This window comes from Asparagus officinalis, chromosome 5 (assembly GCF_001876935.1).
Source record: "Asparagus officinalis chromosome 5, Aspof.V1, whole genome shotgun sequence".
In the NCBI taxonomy this organism is placed as follows: Eukaryota; Viridiplantae; Streptophyta; class Magnoliopsida; order Asparagales; family Asparagaceae; genus Asparagus; species Asparagus officinalis.
In genome coordinates, this window is record NC_033798.1 from 9481807 (window position 1) to 9492587 (window position 10781).

Below are 10781 nucleotides of genomic sequence, written 5' to 3' on the forward strand. Positions count from 1 at the left end.
GAGGAGTCGTTGCACATCAGTTTTAGAGGCTTGCGCGAGGAAAAGACGAGATTTACGATATTTGGCGATGAGGAGTCGTTGCACATCAGTTTTAGAGGCTTGCATACGTGATAAGACAAGATCATCTACATCCAAACACATTCCCATAGTGTTTAATGATTATAAAATTATTTAATCAATATTTTTATGCTTAAGGCTTAACCTAATATGATAAAGATGAGATTTTATATGATAAATCTTAACTCAATGCTAGATCATTAGCTTTTCCTAATTGTGTATGATAGTAATGTGATCATAATCATTATGGGTGATTAAATTTTTCTTTTTTAAAACTTTATAATTATGTTTAACTCATGTGTTAACCCTAATTTGTTGTCTAATTGAATTATAAAGAGGTTTAGTTTTTGTTTTCATCATAGATTTCAGAAAACTACTGCACATGTATAATATTTAACTAGAAATTTGAGATATCATATAAACTCCAAACTAAACCAAACTAGTGCTAAATTATAGCTATGTGGATCTAGTTTCTAAAAAGGAAAATTATTCTTAAAAAGAATTTGTCTAAAGAAATGCTCAATTACTAATGACATGTTCTGCAGAAAACTGCTGCACGTGTGTAACATTTAACTAGAAATTTGAGATATCATATAAACTCCAAACTGAACCAAACTAGTGCTAAATGATAAATATGTGGATCTAGATTCCAAAACAAAAAACTTTTCAAACAAAAAACTATTCTTAAAAATAGTTTGTCTAGAAAAATATATGCTCAATTTACTAATGATATGTTCTGCAAAAAACTGCATATATGCTGATTTGAAATAATTGATATATTACATGCAGGTTTCTTTGAGTTTTCATGTTAATTAATCATGATTAAACCCTAGGTTTGTGATGCCTAAGTAATATAAACATGTTTAAATAAATTTTACCTCTGTTCCTGAGTAGTTTTTATCATGTGTTGATAATCACTTTGTTTACATATGAGATAATTGAAGAAATTGTTTAATTAGGATGTTAAACCCTAATTTGGAAGATATAATAATTTAATTTGATGATTCAGATAATTTCTGTTGTATATGCCAAGTATAAAATCTCGCTTTAATGTCATGATATATACAATTGACATAAGTATTATTTGTGCATGAAAGAATACGTGCCTTGACAGAGTTGTCGACTACTAAGCTTAGTAGTTGGCAACTCGTGCCCAGTTGAGTATAACAGAAACTATGTATTTGCAGAGTAGTCGACTAATGTTCTTAATAGTCAACTACTGATATTGATATATGTTATTACAGAGTTTGGATGGACTCAGTGTAGCCTGTTATGAATAATAAAACTAATTTTTATAAAATGATAACACTTTCATCAGTCAACTGAACACTTTCATCGGTCTACTGATAACATAATATCAGCCTGTTATGAATAATAAAACTGATTTTTAAACTCCTTTTAAAAATAGCAAATAAAATTAGAAAAATGTAAAACTTTGGGGATTGCTTGTAAACATAAAAATGAACAACACTTGTTTTTGAAATTTTGACTAAACCATATTTTCAAACTTTATAAAATGATTATATAGACTTAATAAGATATGTATATGGTGATTGTTAAGTCTAAAAACTAAGAATATAATATTTTCATAAAAATGCATATTCTATGCAATATTTTCTAAAACACAAAGAATATGAAACAAATGAGAATGTGTATAAAATTGTTTGTTGTTTCATATCAATATAGCTAAACCAAAACAAAAATAATAAATATGAAAAACATATAATTTCATATTTATATAAACTTGAGAACCAAAACATGTATGTCTATATATAACTATATATATACATAGAAAACAAAATGTATGTGTGTGTGTATATGATATTGAGCTTAAAGTACCAACACACATAAAATAACACCTAAACTATTTACCCAAGCAACTTAATCTTCAATGAGCTCTTCTTGGTAAACTTAGATGAAGCATGAACTTGGATCTTCAACGTGAATTGCATTGCTTCATACTGATATTCCTTCCATCCTCCAAAGGATATGATCCTGAAAGCTCTAGTCCATCCATCCTCCAAAGGATATGATCCTGAAAGCTCCAGTCCATCCATCCTCCAACGGATTGTTTGCCTAGAATAAATAAGAAAAAACAAACACTAGACAAATAATATTAGTTATAAATTGTTTGTTAAAACATCATCAAAATAAAAAAGGCCAACACTATCAGCCACTCCTCTCCTCTCAAAAACCCAAGAGTATTTTCGTGAATTTTAGAGAGCTTTGTGAAGCAAAAATCAAGAAGAGGGTGAGATCATCAGCGTTTGGTGAAGGAGGATCGGGTATCTTGCGTTTTTGGGGATTTTCAGCACGTTTTGAGGTGAGTTACATCTCTTTCAATTCCATCCCCTATTTTTATTTTGTTCTATTTGGTTTTATCGGATTTTTAAAACCTATTTATGATTAAAGATAACTCCTTTAACTTGTATGATACAAAGATTTAATCTTTTTAATTTAAAAAGTTTTAAAACGGATTCTCTGATTTAAGTTTAAGATTTTATACAGATCTAACATGAGATTTTGATAAAGTTAGTTGTTTTCATAACGAATTTATAAATATAATCATGTTAGGGTTAGTGAATTCCCTCAAATATTTATATCTGTGTTTTCATGAAGTGGTATGAACCTTAATTACATTAAAATAAGATTATAAACATGTGTTTATGCTTAAGGCTTAACCTAATATGATAAAGATGAGATTTTGTATGATAAATCTTAACTTAATGCTAGATCATTAGCTTTTCCTAATTGTTTATGATAGTAATGTGATCATAATCATTATGATAGTAATGTGATCACAAGTGAAAAATAAGGTATCCTAGACGGAAAATTCCGTCTAGGATACTCAAAATTCCGTCTAGGATATGTATTCTAAACGGAATTCCGTCTAGAATACGCGTCTAGAAAGTTTCCGTCTAGGATGTAATATTCTAGACGGAAATTCCGTCTAGAATACATTCTAGACAGAATATTCTAGACGGAATTCAAAACCGTCTAGAATACATCCTAGACGGAATATTCTAGACGGAATTTTCCGTCTAGAATACTCTATCCTAGACGAAAAAAATTTCCGTCTAGGATGAGTATTCTAGACGGAAATTTCTGTCTAGAATACTCATTTTAGACGTAAATTCATGTTTTTTATTTTTTTTTATTTTAAAAAGGTATCCTGGACGGAATTTGAGCATCCTAGACGGAATTTCCGTCTAGGATGCTATGCTACAGTTTTTTTTTTTTGCAAAAAAAATCTACTCTGGTTCATCTTCAGTGCCTGCAGCATCCACCTATATCTAAAAAAAAATTGGAACATACTTTGTAAATTGAGTATAAAGTGGGCATTCATTATACAAAATTGGAACATACTTTAAACAAAAAAATTTAGCATACAAAAAAAATCAAAGGTAATATTGTCACATACCCAACAAAGAAATAACAAGTTTTCAAAATCGCTATTGATTCTGCGAATACTAATTATCCTAGCTATTGTTATATACAGAGTTCCTTGCCAAGCATTTAGCATACACACAAAAAATTTCCTTCTCCGTGAGTTCATCACTAGTACGAGCCCTTTTGATTAATCCTGTCGCGGCAGCAACATCTATGGCTAAGAGCTGAGTTCCTTGCCAAACATCCTGCAGTCAATTAGAATGAAAAAGAATAATCAAAACCTACAGCAGATAATAAAATAAAAAGCTAACTATAGTTGCCAAAAAAAATACAACCTGATATCAAGAGCTAGTGAGTGTCACTTGTATATGAATTGATTCATCACTTGTAAATACAACCCGATAGCATATTTTTCTGACAGAAAATACTATGATCCACTCACTAGCAGAGAGAAAGAAATGGAATCCCAAATCATATCCACCTTCCATTTCTCCATAGATAACAAGATTCATACATTCTTTGATTTCACTCTCACCTGACACCCAAGACCCTTTTGCAAATTCTTATATGCTCGGGATCACGTACATAGCAATAGTACTTTAAATCTCATGATGCTAGTGTGCTTCAGCAAAGAACAATATTATGTAGGGAGAATGACTTACCCTTTACATGCATAGAAGAATGAAAATAAATAACTCCGTGAAAGCTTAATTAAACTACTAGATTTGTCTTGGTGCCTTAGTTACTCTTAATAAATAGAATCCAACATCATTATCTTACGGAAAATGTTAAGATTTTCATGTAACCATCTTACAACCAAAATGCTCCAAAATAGAGAGCTAAGGAACTTTTAATACGCAGGAGTATTTGAAAAAAAAAGAAAAAAAAAGTTATATGCTTCCACTAACGAGTTAGCACTCTTAACTGAGAGATGAAAGTTTGAAAAAAAAACATTTTGGTAAAACTTTTATGAGATAGTAGTTAGAGTAACTTTTCTGTATAAGATTGAAAGAATTTGAGAGCATTCATAATGAAGAAATAGTGCATACCTCTTTGAAGGACCAACTGTTTGGGTCTCAGACACCGAAGAAGGCAGTTGAGTGTTAGACCGTGCACGTCCACCACGTTTTCTGTTCACACATGCAGATCATATTACTCAAAAATAGTATTTTTTTTATGAAATTGCACAGCAATAAATTTATGGGCAGATACTTAGAAATAAGCAAATGCAGAAAAGCAAATAAACAGAGGAACTAGAAATTGGTTTCTAAGATGCAGTGTTTCTCTACGTTCCACTTACACAAAAGACTTGAAAATAAGAATTGATGTCCCTGGTGCAAGCAAAACCTAGACAAAAATCTCTAATAGTATAAATGCCTCCAGTTATAAAGAGGTAACAGTAGTGATGGCCTGATAGGAATATGGTTAAGATAGAACAAATCAATATCAAAGAAACAAAATAGCTACCAAGATAAGTTACCAATGAACAATCCCAATAATAGTAACTGTTTTCAGATAACAACTCGATCTTATCTAATAAGCAGTAAGAGAGTTAGGGACTCCTTAATATAGTCGAACAGGGAGAATATTGTAAAAGAAAACAATGTTTTACTTCTATCTTCCAGGCAACAAAATAACCAGCAATCAAAGGCTTCTTACAGAACTGAAATCCCTGAATATTACTGTTGTTCATAAGACTAGCTAGTCTAAATTTTGAGATTTCAAGTGCATCAATAAGAGCACATTCAGTGCATTCAGCTGGCATAATGTCTTTACAACATCCTTCACTTACATTACCCCTAAAATTTTCGAAAACAAAATCACGAGTTCATATCACCTGCAGATCTTAATCGAATTGGAGTAAACTATTTGACAAAAATCAAGAAAGTGGCAAAGTTTTTGCATCAAATGGATTCAGATCTGGGACCCGAGCAAATGAATTACCCGGAGATTGAGTGAATCGAGTGCCTAGCTTGGCGTAGGAGGAGAGCTTGACGTCGAGATCCCCTTCGATCTTTCGCGCCTCTTTCCTCAGTTCTTCCTACCCTGATTCTTGCAACTCCAAGCTTGTTGAATCCCCCATCAAAATTTGATCTTTCCTCAAAATTCTTCCCACCCACGATCCCTGCATACATACCCAAATACTTCAAATCCCCCACGTCCTTCAGCCTAATGACGACCACCGTTGTCCCCTCCTCGAGGATCTCTGCCGACGCCCGCAGCAGGTCCCCACGATCCCGATCTCCTCCTTCGACGATGACGTCACTTCCCAATAAGAGGAGGCGGGAGAGGTGGAGAAGGGAGAGGTGGTGGAGGCCATGGATGGAGAGGGAGTAGAGGGGGAGAAAGGGGTAGGGGGTGAGGTTGAGGAGGGAGAGGGAGAGGAGGGGGACGCGGTGGAGGGAGGAGTAGGAGGGGGTTTCCTGAAATGAAAACAAATTTGGGGATGAATTATTCGTTTTAGGGGTGGAAAGGAGGGCATTCACGGGTTTACTGGCTGAATTTTTTTTAAAAAATTGGTCTATGTATTCTGGACGGAAATTTTCGTCTAGAATACCTGTTCCGTCTAGAATACCTGGTTATTTTAAAAAAATAAAAAATAAATAAAAAAACCGTCTAGAATAATCATTCTAGACGGAAAAATTCCGTCTAGAATGATTATTCTAGACGGAATATTCTAGACGGAAATTTTCCGTCTAGTTTAATACATTCTAGACGGAAAAAATTCCGTCTAGAATATTCCGTCTAGAATATTTGATTTTCTACTAGTGTTACCTACTCCTTTTTACTATAAAACCATCATCAAATTTAATTGATACACCATGAAAGTTACCCATAAGCTTTCTGCCCATGTTATTCTTCTTGCACGATCTAGATTTTGATGACATTATTTGAATATATGATGGAATATTCTCAAATATTCTCACCCCCTCAATTATCTCTACAATTAAGTCCAGAATAGCAAAAATAGAAAACTTCAAACGAGGTTACTAATGTATTCTTCAACTGTAGTGTACTTGACATCAGGATAGAGCTCGGAAGCTTCAACACCAAACGATGGATCAATCTTGATCCTAGTTGTCTCTCCCTTTATGAAAACAGAGTAATTGATTGCTGTCAAAAGATTGATTGGAAATGGGGCCCCTGTTGTGAAAACAAAAACAGGAAAAAAAATAAAAGATTTCAATGCCAACCAAAATTAGTTATAAACATTATTGTTTTTATATATTGTTTATGAGTTTTTTTCGTCATTGGTCCCTTACATCTTTCATAATTCGATGTTAGTCCTTCAAATAATTAAAATTGCTGTTTAGATCCCCAAGAGCCTAGAAGTTATTTCAAATTAGTCCCTAAGTTTTTTTGTCCAGTGTGCTAACTCATGTTGGGGTTTGTTGATTAATCTGATCTGATTAATTATTTTTTCACTATCACTTAATATTTAAGGTTTTGTATTAACTTAAACCAAATTAAGGTAGTATAACTGGAAACACCCATGCCAAAAGGTTAAACCCCCAAATCAAATACTAACCAATTACAATGACTAATTTGAAATATCCAGTAATAATTAAGGGACTAACTTATAATTTCAGTGATCTGAGACCAATTTCGAATTATGAAAGACTTAAGGGACCAATAGTTAAAATCATACTCACTTTCAAGCTTTTGTAAAACCTCCTCTTCTGTGAGATAGATTCTCTCCAGGATTTTCCCAGTCTTCTTCTCCCATAAAGAGACAAGTTCATTATGAGTGTAGATGTCTCCCGGAGGTCTTATGTACATAACTTTGTTGAGAGTTCTCGGATCATCTACTGCTCTAATTGTGTATGTTGCTACATCTTCTTCATTCACAAAAATTGCTGAAAAAAAAGGAAAAAAAAAGGTAAGGGTAATGTTTATTCTACATCACACACATGAATAAACAAATGGGTATGGAGCGTTACTGACATCACATATATCAATCTGTTACATTATAGTTGATGACTTGGATGAGCGCACGTTAGCAGCATACAAGTCAACAATATAGAAGCATGCAAAGTCTCATTTATAAATATAGGTGCATACACATATATATGCATACATACAACGACACAAACATTATAGATAGAGTATAAAATGACTAACTCCTCTTTAAAAGTATTGTTGGATTGTTAAATTACCCCTTAAAGTATCAAGTTGCCTATTTTCCTCCTTATACTATGTTTCATTGGCCAATGTCGTCCTTTCGTAAAAACACCATCAAATACTTAGAAATTTAGAAAATTTCAAACAACCCCTTAAAAAGTTTAATATTTATAAAAAATTAAAACAAAGCTAAAAAATTACAAAAAACACTGATAATTTAGAAAGTTATGAATAGGCCCACGAAAATTTGAAAATTACAAATGACCATCGAAAGTTTTGAAATTTGAAAAAACACCTCATAAATTGAAATATATAAAAAATCACCTAGAAATCCAAAATTTACCAACAATTCTCTGAATATATGAAAATTTAGAAATGAGAACCGGACAATTCAAAAAAGTTACAAAAACAGCTTGAATAAAATCTAAAAAATTACCAATAGCCCCCTAAATATTCATAAACAATTATATGACTTAGACTTTTCTAATCACTAAATCAACTATTAATTTGCAACCAATAAATTATTTGTAAAATAAGCAAGTTAATCCAGTTTTGTTCATACTTTATTATAAGACTCGAAACTATCCAAATACATCACGTGAGTCTGATGATACTTTTGGACAAGTTGAGCCGTACGTGTTGATGACAAATCTTAATAATATCTTATAGACCAGCTCATAACATATACGAATACTCAATGAAGTGAGAATATTACCTTTGGTATTCCCATCGCCATAAATGACAACTTTGTCCTTTGGAGGGCCGGTTGAATCCGCTTGGGCTAGAGTTGGTAGTGAGCACCCTGCAAAATAATTGGAGGACACGATGGTGTAAGGAGTCCCCTCAGCCTCAATCGCTCTTCTGATCTGAACCTTGGGTGCGAACGTCGATTCAGCAGGGCCGATAACGTCCACGCGATCATGATCAAACCCGAATTCCGAGGGAAGAAATCTCTGCACAATCGGTCAAGAATGAATGTACCAGTCTTAATTAAGTTTAATACACAGATCGTATAAAAACACACTCTATGAAACTTAAGAGGATGGAGGCATAACCTTGATATTACCAACTTCTTTGATGGCATCAACAATCTTGATCTGATCAGCCAATTGCACAGCACCGACTGCTGATATCACCACATCCACCTCCTTGATCGCCTTCACCAAGCTCTCATGATCATGTAGGTTCCCCTACAATCACATATATTTACAAATTACATCCTTAATAACAAATATATATTCTTGAGACCTATAGCACAATATTACACATGCAAGTGTCAGCACATGGCAAACTTTACAAATGTCGTAACACCGGAGGTTACATGATACACGAGGTTACTCCGACACCATGTTGAATTTCCTAATCATTACATCACAACTTTGTAAATTAGGGTGATGATCGAGGAGTATATATTTAGTTTTATATCCTAATCATTAAAATCACTCTTGCAACTTACCTTGAGAAGAGTGACCCCAGAGCTTACAAATCCTTCTAGGAGCTTCGCCTTCGCAGGGTCCGAGGAGGAAGTGTCCCTGACGAGGGCGAAAGTGGGGTGACCCAACTTGACGCTCGCACCGACGATGAACTTGCCGATGTATCCGGTGCCGCCGATGATCAAGATCTTGCTCGCCATTGATTGAAGACAAAAAGGAGGAGATATGAAGAAGACGGAGGTCTTAATGTAAAATCTTGAGATACAAACGATTCCTACGGATGAGCCGTATCCTCCGCTCGGTGCCCGGTCACCATCCGGTTAATTAATATTGATAATATCATATGGGGAGGTCGATGTAGTTAGTCGTACGTATTAGTTAATATAAAAATATTGAGAGATCCAAGATGAATTCTTTATACAATGATGAGGACAAAATGGAATCACAACTTGATATTAGATAAAAGATATCATCACTATAATTTCATTAAACTTTGTATAAAAAGCTCCGTCAGAGTTTCTCACGAGTGTGCCTCAGTCATCCCGCACGTGTCATGTCTTCCACGCGTGTCATCGGATCAGCAGGTGGTAGATAGGAACACGCAGTGAGTCTCATTTCCGCAGTTGGGGTACTTCTAATAATTTCTCAGTTAAATCTGCTTAAATTTTGTGCTGATGGTGGTTTGGGGTATAATTATGGTGATCTATGGAAGTTGCCTGTTCCACATATAGTCAAGATATATAGTTCTTCGGCTTGTGTTAAAGAAAAAGTTAAATAGTAGGGACATGTTAATCAGAAAAGGGGTTGTCCTTGAGCCTACTTGTATTCTGTGTGGCGTGGAAAATGAAAACCATGATCATATTTTCTTACAATATTGCTCTTTAATTTGTGTTTTCCATTTGGAGATCAATACTATATATACACAAGTTTTCCTTATACCTGTTGTTCTCAGTGATGTGTCTTCTTTGGATCAACCCTGGTCACCCTGGAGAAATTTTAAAAAGTTCCCGCTAGTCAAAGACTAGAACTAGAAAGGGAGGTTAATTTTACCATGGGATTTGAAATCTAATGTGGCGGCGATTTTCACCGAGTTTCCCTTCTTCAACCCTAGCAAACCAAAGATGGGAAAAAAACCGACGGAAAGCTTATATCCTACGTGGCCATGCACGAAAAATCTGATGTGGAGGCGGTGTAAAACTTTTCCACCGAGTTAAAAAACGAACCAAACAACCACTAATCATATATGTTAAGAACATGATATGAATTTAAAGAAAATCCTAGCTAATAGAATCTAAACAATGTATCAAAGTGAAATGTGATTAAAAACCAAGGCATCAAAGTATTAAAAAAAAATATTAGACTACCAAACTAATATAGGATCAATATTTAGGAGTATATCAAAGTGTTAAACGGGTACTTTGAGACTTCAAAGTGAAAAGTATGTAAGCTTTGGCCTAGCAAAGTGAAGATAAGCCACCAAATAGCCAAGAGGATTCTTTCCATTTAGTCCCTTTAATATCTTACATTTAATGCTAGATCATTAGCTTTTCCTAATTGTTTATGATAGTAATGTGATCATAATCATTATGGGTGATTAAATTTTTCTTTTTTAAAACTTTATAATTATGTTTAACTCATGTGTTAACCCTAATTTGTTGTCTAATTGAATTATAAAGAGGTTTAGTTTTTGTTTTCATCACAGATTTCAGAAAACTACTGCACATGTATAATATTTAACTAGAAATTTGAGATATCATATAAACTCCAAACTAAACCAAA

General features: G+C 33.8%; 1 protein-coding gene across 1 annotated transcript; it reads right to left on the bottom strand.

Annotated features, from left to right (window-relative positions):
- Nucleotides 6260–9394, bottom strand: LOC109842998 (isoflavone reductase-like protein). Its single transcript, XM_020411917.1, has 5 exons — nucleotides 9026–9394; nucleotides 8625–8759; nucleotides 8285–8522; nucleotides 7101–7304; nucleotides 6260–6591 (listed from the first exon to the last, which is right to left on the bottom strand). Exons 1-5 carry the CDS (start codon nucleotides 9200–9202, stop codon nucleotides 6425–6427), a joined length of 921 nt encoding a protein of 306 aa, XP_020267506.1. The 5' UTR covers nucleotides 9203–9394; the 3' UTR covers nucleotides 6260–6424.